At 48.9% G+C, this 13,924-nt stretch overlaps 1 protein-coding gene across 1 annotated transcript in view; it reads right to left on the reverse strand.

Moving 5' to 3' along the window:
* Nucleotides 1–2,356: 2,356 nt before the first annotated feature.
* The window catches only part of KBTBD12 (kelch repeat and BTB domain containing 12), a 91,239-nt gene continuing 79,671 nt past the window's right edge, over nucleotides 2,357–13,924 (reverse strand). Inside the window, exon 6 of the mRNA XM_088479855.1 lies at nucleotides 2,357–3,047. Coding sequence (XP_088335981.1) covers nucleotides 2,878–3,047 — 170 coding nt within the window. The 3' untranslated portion in view covers nucleotides 2,357–2,877. The remainder of the gene's footprint in view (nucleotides 3,048–13,924) is intronic.

Here is a 13,924-nt window from a genome sequence, read left to right on the forward strand (position 1 = left end):
GACGGGTGATCCCCTGATTGCTCTCCTTCCCTTCTGTGGTCTAGTCCTGACTGACTTGTCCTCATGTTCAATTTTGCAGGTTTACAGCTTTTTTTTATATTAATTTCCTGCTAACGCTGCTCTCACACCTATATTATTGTAAAACAGACCAACAAAATCAAAGTGCTCTGCATAGTACATTGCTAAACTGGCTACACATACTGTGTTGTCTGACAAACATAGGCCCTGATTCAGAGCCGCTCGTAAGCGGCCGCTCGTTCGTTCTGACCGATGTTCGCACATCTGCGCATGCGTACGGATTTTAATACGCATGCGCGAACCAGTCAGTGCGGCCGAAAATCGTTTGTTCGCAATATAGCGAATGCCTGCTATTTTGAGTGACAGAAGGAGGCGTATGTGGGTGGTAACAGGGGAAGGTGCTTGAAAACGGGGGTGTGGAATTCGAACGCAGGCGTGCTTAAAGGTCAAAACGGGCGTTTTAAGGGAGTGCATAATTAAAACAGCAGCGTCACTGACCATGTCACTTGGTTTTTTTTTACTCAGAACTGCTCGCAAAATAGCGGTTGAAAAAACCAGCCACAAGAATAGCGAGCAGTTCATACGCTGTTCGATGTACTCGATTAATCTAATAAATAGCGGACATGACGTATGGTGCGAGCGGCAAGGGAGCGTATTTTTCAAAATTACAACCGCAAGTTTTGCTCGCTCGTTCAGACTTAGAGGCGTGAACAGACCGCAATTAGCGAACGGTTCATTTGAATAGCCACCCCTTGTTTTAGAACGAACGACCGCAAATAGCGAGCGGCTCTGAATGAGGGCCATACTCTCCGACGGGCCTATTCATCATAACTAAAAAATCGATGAAGGTTATTAGGTTTAGAACTGGCATGGAGTTCTACCTAATTACCAGAGGAATTCATCATTCCTCCTCCCCCCCCATAACTATCTATTCCGAAAAGCTGTTATTTTTGCGATGACAGCTTTTCGGGAAATAGATACTTTTCTCTATCTACACTAACTTACCGCAGCTGGAAAATCCGTGCTGCGCATGCGCCGTTACCTTCACAAAATCGGCGCATTCGCAGCACCGCCTACAGCTGCGGTAATTCTGTGTCCGCTCACATCCCTGTCCCCCACCCAGGACCGTAGCTAGGGTAGTGCGGCCGGTGCCATCGCACAGGGCACCACAGGTCAGGGGGCGCTGTTTGGGCCTGTCAAATTTCTGTTTATTATCATTCTCACTTGTAGCTTCCTCTTATTTCATCCCCAGCATCTCCTGGCCTCTCCTATCTCTTCCCTGGTCCTTCCCCATGTCCATTCCCCTTTTTTGGGAGCATTATGTCCCTTTGAAAAATGAGGGGGGGCGCCAATGCTCTTTCTGGCACAGGGCACCAAAAAGTCTAGTTACGGCTCTGCCCCCACCTACCTGGCCGCTGCAGCTGCGGACCAAGACCTCCCCTCTGAAGAGGAGAAAACAGTAAAGTTAAAAAATATATATATATTATTTTAATTTTTTTAAACTTTACTGTGTCCTGCCGGGAGATCACAGTCGGAGCAGCAGCCGGAGCCGGAGCAGGGACCAGGGAGCGCTGGAGGGAGCCAGAGGAGGGACCAGGGAGCGATGGAGGGAGCCGGAGGAGGGACCAGGGAGCGAAGGAGGGAGCCAGAGGAGGGACCAGGGAGCGCTGGTGGGAGCCGGAGGAGGGACCAGGGAGCGATGGAGGGAGCCGGAGGAGGGACCAGGGAGCGAAGGAGGGAGCCGGAGGAGGGACCAGGGAGCGAAGGAAGGAGCCAGAGGAGGACCAGCCCACGCTGATAGTAGGTAAGTGTAACCCACGATACGGCACCTGACAATGGCATATAGTAACACCATCAAATTCCAAAAATACATAATTTTGGCATTTTTATGAATAGAATAATTTCTACATCCCCATACTAATGTACTAATGTATGGGGAGTGTGGAAATTAACGCAGGCGGACTTAGGGCCTGATTCAGACCCACTCGCGAGCGGCTGTCCGCTCGCAAGTGGGTCGATGTTCTGCACTGAGCATGCGCACGACGGAGGGAGCTCCGTCGTGCGCATGCGCCAGACGCGACGAGCGAAGGATTTTCCTTCGCTCGTAGTGTCTCTTCAAAGGGGGCGTGCTGTCGATGTTGACTGACAGCACGCCCCCTTTGGTGGGCGTGCCGGGGGCGTGCCTCCCTGACGGGGGCGTTCCCACGGGAACGCCTCCCGTCAGAAGCCGGCCCACTGACATCACTAGTGATGTCAGTGGGAGTGATTTTGGCTCTGATAGAGCCAAAATCACTCTGGAGCTTGCGGTTGAAAACCTCAACCGCAGGCTCCGGCTCGCAGTTTCGATGGTCGCGATGGTCACGACCATCGCGGCCATCAAAATGCACGCTCGTATAGGCTGTGGGTGGTGACCCACAGCTATACGAGCGTCCAGGAGGACGCGCCATTTTTATGGAGGGCGGCCCTCATTCAGAGCGTGCGCTCTGCTCAGAGCGTACGGCTCTGAATGAGGGCCTTAATCAGGAGATATCAGTGATATCTCTTGTGTTAAGTGTTTTCACAAATACAATAATAATGGTAATTAAGGAAAATGTCCTTAAAACCGTTATTTTAGTGTTGATGAATAGGCCCCTGAGACATAAAAGATTAAAAAAATAAATAAAAAAAATCAACATTCCTGACTAAATCTATCTTGTTAAGTTGCTAAGCAGGTCATTGTCATCTACAGACAGAAGGAGGTATTACCACATCAATAATTCATACTCGGTATAAACCACCATTACTAAGATCTACACAACCTAAAGAACATGTTGATTTTCATCAAATTGTTAATAGCTTTTCATGGTTCCTTCCAACATGTCACCGCTCCACCAAGTCTCGTGGAGGTGGCAGAAGGTCTCGCGGGTTCAGTCTCGCCACGAGGCAGACGTCGTAAGAGTCATGCATAGGCACTCTGGTGCAAACCACGTTCCACCTATTCTCCCACGGGTCAAGCTCCAGAATTTCCTTTGTAATCACCTCATGTCTATCTGCAAAAACAAACAACATGAACGCTCAATGTTACAAGCAGCGAGAGATAACACAGTATATTTTAGCATTACAGATGTTCACCCATACCCATCAGGGTTCCAGTCAAGTAAACCCAATTCTAGTGGCATATATCTCTATAATGCCGGGTGGTGCACATTAGCCTCTGGGTCCAGGGGGACCAACATGCACCTTGCACCCTTGTATTACTCTGGAGTCACACTTCGGTGCTGCACAAATCACTGGGCAAATGGCGCCGCGGACATTTTCCTGTATATTTGCACATGTGCAGTAAAAAAATCACTGGGAACATGGCACAGGTGCCATGTTCCCGAAGACCTGTGCATATCCAGGCGGCTATGGCACGGTGACAGTCTACTCACCTGCGCCACCTGTGAGAGAGGTGGGGACCCTCATGGAGACTGCACTAGGGCACACTGCTTTCTTAAACCGCTCCTGCCCAATTCCCAAGTAATTCCTGGGTTTTAGGCCAGCGCAGCGTTACATCTACCAGGTCATGCAAAATTACTTATTTATGCTCTCACAGGGCCAAGGACACAACTAACTCCAACCACCACTGTTCTGCATAACTCTCCAGAGATCAGTACACAATCAATATTTGTAAATTTAAAGAGGACAGGTTCAGCGGTGTAATAGCAAAGTGTGAGGGGACCAGATAATACATGTCCATTCCATCCAAGGGTACCCCACGCGTTTCAGAATGGAAAGCTCAAACAGGGTTTCGCTGGGCGTGTGCCGCCTTCCACCCAAGTTCATTAGAACAGAAGGGGAGTCTCTGTCACCAGGTCTACCTCAGAACCACTGTAATGGCTATACTGCCTGCCCAGAGTACCGTTCTAGCTCTTCAACAAAATCAGTTTAGAATTCACTATCAGATGAGTGATGGGATAGACTATTTCATGTTTGGATGAGCCATGAGAGTTGCACAATCATCTTTCACCAGACCTACAGATGTGTCCACATTCACCTTTGGCACCAAACAGCCCCATTAGGTGCCCCACGGACTTCGTGACTTAGCCGCGCAAGTCTTCTTTTTCCCCAAATATGCTTCTTAATCGGGCCACAAATGCGACAAAATGACAGTGAGAAGGTATACAGACTATCGGGGCTAGCAGTACATGTACTTCTGTGTACGAGTAAGATGCAAATCTGGGTACAAAAGTCAAAAGACAGCGTTCCGATACACTGCGACTAAACATCCAGCTTAAGGCGCAGTAACCGGCATTCTCCGACTTAAGCGGTTGTAGTCAGACTTAGCGCGCAGAATTGAATAGCTCAGGCACATTTTTCCCGGGGCTATTCAGCATTGCGCTGAATTCAATTGCCCCCATTGCTACTTGAGAGTCTGACTCACGCCAAGCATCTCGCTATATGGTGCAAAACACGCTAGGTGAATGAAGACACCTATGTATGCTGTTTTGGACACCAAATATCCATTGTTTTGCTCCAGAAGAGTCTATTTGCTAAGCCTTGATTGGAGATAAAGTGGATGGATATAAAGTACCAGCCAACCAGCTCCTAACTGTCATGTTACCGGCTGTGTTTGAAAAATGACAGTTAGGAGCTGGTTGATTAGTCCGTTGACTTTATCTCCAGCAAAGGCTTAGTAAATAGACCCCTTATTAATTTGTGGACATCTTCAAAATAATCTCAAAAAGTTTTGTTCTAAAATGATTGCATGGCAAACCCAGTCATTAACTATGGTATCACCGAAGACACGGAAGGCTGCCAAAACCGTGATGCCAGTGGGGGGCGACAGATAAAGACCCCTCTTACCTCTCCGTCTGTTAATACTCAGTCTTGTTTTATTACTGTGCTTGTTCCCACTGCTGAATATGCTGGCGTTATAGCAATGATGAATATTGATAAATGATTAATAATAAAATGAAGCAATTCTGGAAGAAACAGCAAATAAACTGCATAAATAGTTTTTTTCATATATATATACTTCATTAAATCAGGATATGCTCATTTAATGTATTGGTTCCTTTTAAACAACTCATTGATTCCATTAGCAATACCGCAATAATTCCATTTTCAACAGCATTTTAAATGGTTATTATGATTTTCCTTCTATTTTCCTGCCTTTTACACAGTTGCATGGTTTATATGATATAAATGATGGCACTAGTACGCTGTATTGCCTTCCCAGCATTACCTAGACAGGAGATTCTTCCCTGGGAATGTGTAGGCAGATGTGTACAGACAGGCAGCCAGGTGCACTTATTAAGCTTGTTAAAAGATGAAGGAGAAAAATAAATTTTTTATTGCTCCTTTATGTTTTTTTTTTTTTTATAAAAGCTTTTATTTCTCAATTACTGGTTTAGCTTATTTTCTACATCGCAGCTGCCGTACTAGGCAACTTTCTGTAGCGATAGGACTAAAGGGGAGATTTATTATACCTTCTACACAGGAAGGGGAAGAGTTGCCCAAAGCAACCAGTTAGATTGTAGCTACCATATATCGAGTACAGTGGTTCCCAAGCTGGGTGCCTCGGAACACTTGCAGACAGTGCCGGACTGGGTCATAATTGGGCCCACCTGGGGAATGCAGTAGTAGGGCCCATGCTTAAGGGATATGGTTATCCACCAGCTAGCCACCATAGTTGTTTGGCTAACCATTAGGCAAATATTGGTGTATTGTCTATAGAAGAAAACCAAGAACCAATTTTTTCGGTGGTCCTGTTCCACAAGGTAATGGACCCTCTAACAGAGTAGCAGTGTACAATTCAGTGCAACGTCTGGAACATGACCCCTAGAAGATTGTGTGAGGCCCTCAGGCAGTGGGGCCCACCGGGGAATTTCCCTATATCCCTGTGGGCCAGTCCAACCCTGCTTGCAGGGGTGCCACGGGTTGGTTGTCCAGGACTAAACAAAATTATTTATGGTCAATGTGATAGACAAGACCGGTGGCGATGGCTGCCAGTTATAAAATATGTCAACAAGTAGAAGTGGAACCCAGGCCTGATTCAGACCCACTCAGGAGCGTGAACGTCACTCGCTCGGGGCTCGCAGAAAAACGGGGTGGCTGTCAATGTTGGTCGACAGCTCGCCCCGTTTTGTAGGTGGGTCGGGGGTGGCTGCCCAAATGGAGGCGTTCCTGAAGGAACGCCTGCCGTTTGGGGGCGGCCCTACTGACCTCACCAGTGATGTCAGTAGTGAACTTCCTGCTCTATTAGAGCAGGAAGTTCACTGGGGCTTGCGGTGGACGAGACCCTACCACAAGGGTCTCGTCGCAAGCCCGATGGTCGTGATGGTCGCGACCATCGCCAGGCCGACCGCTAAATCTGTGGGTGGTCACTTACAGCTTAGTGAGCGGCCTGGAGGCCGGTACAAAAAAACCCCGGCCCGCCCTGATTCAGAGCGAGCGCTCACAAAGAGCGTCCGGCTCTGAATCAGGGCCCCTCTCCGCAACCACATAATTGACCCTAAGAATTACATCATACATGGCGACTTTCTGATGTCCCTCAGGAAGGGGGCTGCCAGGTCGGTGCAGCAGGCAGGGCGGGGGCAGTGGAAGCGGGCGGAGCAGGGCGTGTTTGCGTCATCTCACCCCCTGCTTTATAATGCCGTTATTATCGCCATTAGAAAGTAGGGGGCGGGACTACGATGACGTGATTCAGCGCAAATCGAGTCTTCGTCCCCCGAACCGCCCACTTTCATGTGCGGTCGCAAGGGGGAGACTTGCCTCCTCTTGCGGGGTGCAGGGAGCGACACCTGATTTTCAGGAGGCTCCCGACAGTCCCGGGAGAGTAGGATAGTATGGATTACATAGAAGCACAGTTTAATATTTGTTTGTGAATTTCTCAGTAAGAAATTTGGGCCTAGGGGGGCCGTGAAAGAAATGCCGATACCATAGGGTGCCGTGATTCAAGAAGGTTTGGAAACCTCTGATCTAGTACATTCTATAAAATGATGGCTAGAAGCTGATTGGTTGCTTACGGGCAACACTGGCACAGCTTTGAGAAATCCCCCCTTAAAATACCCCCAAAACACAGCCAAAGTCACTATTATTTATCTTCGATAAATCAATTTGGCGGGAGTCCGGCGCCGGTGTTCTCTCGGCGATCGGGATTCCGGTGCCGGGGTTCTGGCAGACGGCATCCCGGTTGTCGGGATCTTAACCGCATCCCGCTCCACAAGTATGTAGTTGTACCATTCTGTATTATAGTATAAGTTATTGAACTCCTGGGAATTGTTGTAGTTAGCTAGTACCCAGCAGGATATACGGAGATGCTCGGCAGCTGGACTAAGCGATTGCAATGTTTACACTATACACAGCCATAGACCAACATGTACCGGCAGATGTTTTGTGTTGCGCAGGACATCATCAGAGCACGGGTCTTTTTATAGAAGAACAACAACAGAAAATATCTGTTCACTCCCTTAAGTTCAAATATGTCATGAAGTTTTATATCAACACACACAGATATGTGGTAAGTCAGTACAGGAAGTCACTGCGCTGGGAGCAAAAACATCTAGAGGGCAGCACAGTGGTTAGTATTGCTCTGCTACAATGATTTGATTACAATAATTCAATATTCTCTGAAGAGAGCTGCAGGATAGGTAGGCACTCTGTAATTAACGCTTAATAATATTAAATAGAGATCTCTGCTGTCTCCTCTGTTCATAGACCTGATATGAAGAACATCCTTGTACAGCAGATTGTAGCGTAGGGAGAGGAGGCTGCCGCCTTTGAAATGTATGTCTGTACAACAGTGTCGTAACGGGGCACATGTGATGTCATGACGTCGCGCAAAGGGGATGTGCCCGTCCTCAGGGCGCCTGATCGGCGGCTGCATATAGTGTGCAGGGTTCCCATCTGGAGCGTCCACAGAACGCTCCACGGGTGCTGCAGCAGCAATCCTGGCTGCAGGGTGCCGTTTCGGGCGCTCTGCTAGCCAGAAGCAACGGCCGTTGGGCGGCAACAGTGCTGCCCATAGAGCCTTTGCGCTCTGTGCGACGGCACGGACGCCCATAGCTAGTTATCGGCTCTGATCTTTTGAGAGCAGACTGGAGCTTCTGATCGAGAGGGGGCAGCGGGGAACCCCACAATAGTCACTTAATATTGGGCAAAAGATAAGCCATGAATGTGTGCAAAGTCAGTGCGATGCTTTCATTATAGTGTCTTTAGTGCAAGGTCCATACAAGCCACACTTGTAAATCCAGGGGAGTATTAAGAGAGGAGGGGACTCGTGTGCATTTCCCGTCCTTGGCCCCCTCCTCTCTCCCCGGCGGCCGCCAGCGCACTGACAGCAGCAGTAAACTCTGAGCACTAGTCTGTGCCCGGAGTCTACTGCACCTGCGCAGGACACCAGTAAAAATTGCACGGCAGCCATTTTCACGGGGATTTCCCTACTGCGCATGCACAAAATGCAGCGGCCATTTTCCAGGCGTTTTGTGTGGCGCTACTCCGGCTGACGTGGGGCTTCGGAGAGGTAAGTATTAAAAAGCATGGGTGCAGGGTGTGCAGTGTGGGCACCCCCTGGACCCAGAGGCCCGTGTGCACCGCACACCCTGCACCCATTATAGATACCCCCCTGTGTAAATCCCAGATACATATTTGGCAGCGCACAGGTGGGAGGCCACAGTTGGGCTGTGGGAGGCGGACACAATGACGTCATTCGCCGTGAACGGCGTCCTCAAGCCCCGACAAACCCACATCACTGGGGTGGGAGGCGAGATCCGGGAGGTGGAACTTCTGTCCCTGACATTCAGAAGAGCAGACAAGAATATAGAGATAAATCTACGCATTTAGGGGCTATTTATTAACCATTTCTACCACTAAAATATTTAAGGAAACTGCTGTTTCCACATATTTAAGGGGAGAATTAGGTGTCGCTGGAATGTACCAATATAGAAAGCAGGAGATATCTCCTGTTTTCTGCCCTTCAGCGCTCTCTAATTGAGAGCGCATAATTTAATTATGCCAGGGCCGTAACTAGGGTGGTGCGACCAGTGCCATGGCACAGGGCACCGCAGGGCAGGGAGCGCTGTTTGGGCCTGTCACTTTTCCTGTTTATTATCATTCTCACTTGTAGCTTCCTCTTCTTTTATCCCCAGCATCTCCTGGCCTCTCCTATCTCTTCCCTGGCCCTTCCCCATGAGGTCATGGCCCTTTTTCAGGTGAACTATCTTATATCCCTTTTTAAAAAATGGGGAGGGTGGGCGCCAATGCTCTCACTGGCAAATGGCACCAAAAAGTCTAGTTACAGCACTGAATTATGGGCCTGATTCAGAGCCGCTCGTAAGCGGCAGTACGCTCGTTCCGAGCGATGTTCGCACTTCTGCGCATGCGTACGGTTTATAATACGCATGCGCGAACCAGTCAGTGCAGCCGAAAATCGTTTGTTCGCTATATAGCGAATGCCTGCTACTTTGAGTGACAGAATGAGGCGTATGTGGGTGGTAACAGGGGAAGGTGCTTGAAAACGGGGAGTGGAGATCAGAATGCAGGCGTGCTTAAAGGTCAAAACGGGCGTTTTATGGGTGTGCATAATTAATACAGCAGCGTCATTGACCACGTCACTGGGTTATTTTATAGCCAGAACTGCTCGCAAAATTGTGGTAGCAAAAACCAACCACAAGAATAGCGAGCAGTTCATACGCTGGTCGATGTACTCGATTAATCTAATAAATAGCGGACATGACGTAGGATGCGAGCGGCCAGGGGGCGTTTTTTTCAAAATTACGTTTGCATGTTTTGTTCGCTCGTTCAGACCTAGAGGCGTGAACAGACCGCAAAGAGCGAACGGATCATTTGAATAGCCACCCCTATTTCCTGGACGAGCGAGCGCTAATTGCGTCCGGCTCTGAATCAGGCCCTATGCCCACTAAAATCTTTTCAACTCCTGTGCTCATCCGTGTACTGTGCACTACTATTACTGACCAGAAGGTGGCAGGTTACCCATCATAACTGACAGGATTTTGTGTCTCTTTTCGAGATCCCCTCATCCCCTTCTCCAACCTTTCTGAGGACCTGCCGTAAATTATACATTTATTGAAAGACTTCCATTATATACATTATAGTTCGGTAGGTCTGTATGAGCTCGGCAGCTGATAGGCAGTTCAGGTCCAGCTTATTTTCTGTTTGCATATATAATGAAGAGGCCTCAATTTTATTCATAAATAGAAGTTTAAATTAGTGTTGTTTTTACTGGCTGACATCAGTGAGCTGGGGGTATTGTGTGGCCCTTTATTAGGTAACCCATCAACCTTTTGGGAAAATTTAGCAAACCTTGTAAAGAGGACAATCTTCTGTGTTTCCCATAGCAACCAATCAGATAATAGCTACTATTTTATAGAATGTATTAGCTAAATGATAGCTTGGAGCTGATTGGTTGCTATGGCCAACACCTCCACTTGTTCTCTTTAGAAGGATTGATAAATCTCCTCCTTTGTTATAGGACAATATACATAGATTGGTGGCAAATAAGGGAGATTCTCACATAGGGTAGATGGACTAAACCTTGGATAAAGTTAAGAGCGATAAAGTACCAACCAATCAGCTCCTAACTCACTTTTCAAACACAGCCTAGATAAATGACAGAGGGTGGGATTTACTAAAGGGTATATTATGGGCAGGGGCATATTAAGAGAGGAGGGGGCCCGTGTGCATTCTCTGTGCAGGACCCCCTACTCTCTCCCCAGCGGCCAGCAGCCGACTGACTCGGCTGGCCAGCCGCCGCAGAAGCAGTAGACTCTGGGCACTAGAGTGTGCCTGGAATCTACTGCGTATGCGCAGAGCACCGGAAAAATGGCCGCAGCGGCCATTTTCCAGTGTCCTGTGCAGCACTGACGCCTGATGCGGGACCACGGACAGGTGAGTTTTAAATTATATGGGTGCAGGGTGTGCGGGGCCCCCCGGGACCCGGGGGCCCGGATGCCCCGCACACCCTGCACCCATTATAGATAATATGCGCCTGATTATGAACTTCCCCTGAGAGGGATCAATCAGATCCCTCCCAGCACTCCTCAGCGGCATGTACCAGAGGGACTTCTGGATCCTCTATCACAAAAGATGGTTCTTACCCAGGGGTGCCAAGAGCTACCACGGGCCCTGGCACTGATGGGGGTATGGCCTAATCATGGGAGGCATGGCCACGCCCTTTATGGAAAAATATATCTAAGAAATACTATTTCCTCAGTCCAGTGGAAATCCAGGGGTGGGGGAGAGGTCAGTGTGTTCGCATCCCCCCACAGGCAGTGGAGAGGAGACTGCTGCTACAGCTCAGTGGCAGCGATCAGTTTCCCTGCTCCCAATGCAACCCAGCAAACAGCAAAGTGTACTGGGCTGCTGACAGATAAGAAGGAGGGGGGGGGGGGTCGGACCCGGGCCCCTCCAACAAGCCTGGGCCCAGGTCATTAGTACTCGATGCCCCTGCTCTTACCTGGAGAGTGGTTCTTTGCGATTTTCTAGGTACATACCGGTGATATTATCGCCGTATGTATCCGATAAGTGTTGGAATGTAGAGTAACGCAAATACGATGCTTAGTACATCCCGCCAAGAAGCTGATTGGTTGTTATGGGAATCTTCTCTACTTTTTCTCTCTCCATCTCCCCCCTAATCTCTGACATCCTATAATACCGGTCACTGCAGCAAATTTACACAGTAACATGTCTCCTATCTTCCAGGGGAACAACTTCATTTCACTCTGTTTAGAGGAGTGCGCCGCTTTCTGCGTAGCTGCGCCAATTACACCTGTGTGTTTCCAGGCCTGGCTACAATACACAGTAACCGGCCCTCACTGATAATGGCGCACGTTTTATCAATATGTCATTTGTCCTTGTTCTCTGCAGAAAGTCAGCAGTTGTGCGGCTAGCCTCTTTAGCTCGCCATAAATCACCGAAGGCCATAGAATCCCGGCGCGCTGGGATCGCCTTAAAACGGTATTATATGTCTGTTACCTTCCTGTCATCAGAATTTCTCTCTCATTATGAACTATTTCATGCAGGAGAACGGTGACTGGTACAAAGAAAAATTATCTCTCATTTACAATTGCAACCTGTCAAGTTACTATATATATATAATGCACAGTCAGCAGGATTGATGATCCAGTTGACATTTTACACATTATTCGAACTTGACGCTTTTAGACGTGACCGATGTCTGCTGTAGGCCTGTGCGTCAGTCATCTGACGACCTCGCCCCTTTGTGAGCTGGGAGTCAGATTGTCCAGTTTGTACCACAGATTTGTGACCACCTTGGAGAGATTCTGGCACCTTGGCTAACCTTGACACTCCAGCTGTTATGGAACTACATAACCCAGCATGCACTGCTACAGTTTTGCTATTAGGGCATGCTAAAACTGTGGCAGGGCATGCTGGGATATATAGTTCCACAACAGCTGGAGTGTCAAGGTTAGCCAACACTGCACTAGAGGCATCTCTAGTAGGATTAATTCCCAACAATTATGCTAATGATATGCAGCACACACCGGGGCGTACTGCCCCGTTATTCCTTGTTGGCTCCCTCTTTTTATTACATGACCTAAAACTCTGCTGTCATACATGGCAAATATGCAAGAGATTCATTTTTTTTGGCTTCAGCGCCTCTCTAAAAAATATGATTCTCTGCCTGTCTCCTTCCACATCGTCCATCATTATTTATGTCCGAGACCATCTTCAATCCTATAAATTACACTACAAATAAAATATCACACTACAAACTGGGTCATTCTTGCTAGTGTAATACAAAACTTTCAGAAATGACCTCCATATAGTGGATAGAGTTCCGGCACCCCCTGGGCTTCCAGATAAATTCCTCCTGTGGGCTCCAACTTATCCTGTGATTTCATGGCCCCCCTCCCCCCCAAGGCTGCACATGCAGATTCAATATCAGTCCGTGCTGGGAGGAGGGGGGGGTGGGCTTGACTATGGGATGGGTACTGGATGCCCATGCTCGGGATCCTGGCGGTCAAAATCCAGACGCCGGCATGCCGATACGGTTAGGATACCGACACCTGTCAGTAGGTATCCTAACCCTCCCCCTACCCTAACCCTCCCTCACTGGTGCCTTGACCTGACCACCCCCCTAGTGCCTATAACCATAACCTCCATCTCCCCGCACCTTAAACCTAACCCTCCCCCCTTAGTGCCTAACCCTAGTCTTCCCCCTATTTACCTTTGGGATCCCGGCGCAGGGATTCTGACAGGTGTTGGGACTCCGACGCATTCTGACTGCTGGAATCCCAGTGGTCAGGATATTGACTGCATCCCGTGACTACACAGACCAATAGGAAGCTGTTGCTCCACGCAGTCACAGTCACTTTCCATTACCTATGGTCCAGCCTCCTCACCCTTCTCGGCACCTGCAGTGCAACTGTCCAGCGGTAAGAAAAAAAATCGTACTTCCCCCAGGAAAATTAAAATAATTATTATAGTAATCAGTCTAAAAAAACAACCAACTAATCAGAACTCTGGGCCTGATTCAGACCCGCTTGCGAGCACTGAGCGCTCGCAAGCGGTTTGATTGTGCCCAAGTGCGCATGCGCACGACGGAGGCAGCTCCATCGTGCGCATGCGCGAGACCCGAATAACGATGGCCAAGCCGTCGTTCAGGGTCTCGCATAAAAGGGGGCGTGCTGTCGATGGTGATTGACAGCACGCCCCCTTTGATGGGAGTGCCGGGGGCGTGGCTGCCCAGACGGAGGCGTTCCCATGGGAATGCCTACCGTCTGGGTCCGGCCCCACTGACATCACTAGTGATGTCAGTGGGAGTGCTTTTGGCTCTGAGAGAGCCAAAAGCACTCCTGGGCTTGTGGCAGTGAGACCCTCCCACAAGGGTCTCGTCGCAAGCCCAATGGTCGCGATGGTCTTGACCATCGCGACCATCATTTTGGCCGCTCGCTATAGCTGT

Source organism: Taudactylus pleione, unplaced genomic scaffold, assembly GCF_031769625.1.
Source record: "Taudactylus pleione unplaced genomic scaffold, aTauple2 ptg000247l, whole genome shotgun sequence".
Classification (NCBI taxonomy): domain Eukaryota; kingdom Metazoa; phylum Chordata; class Amphibia; order Anura; family Myobatrachidae; genus Taudactylus; species Taudactylus pleione.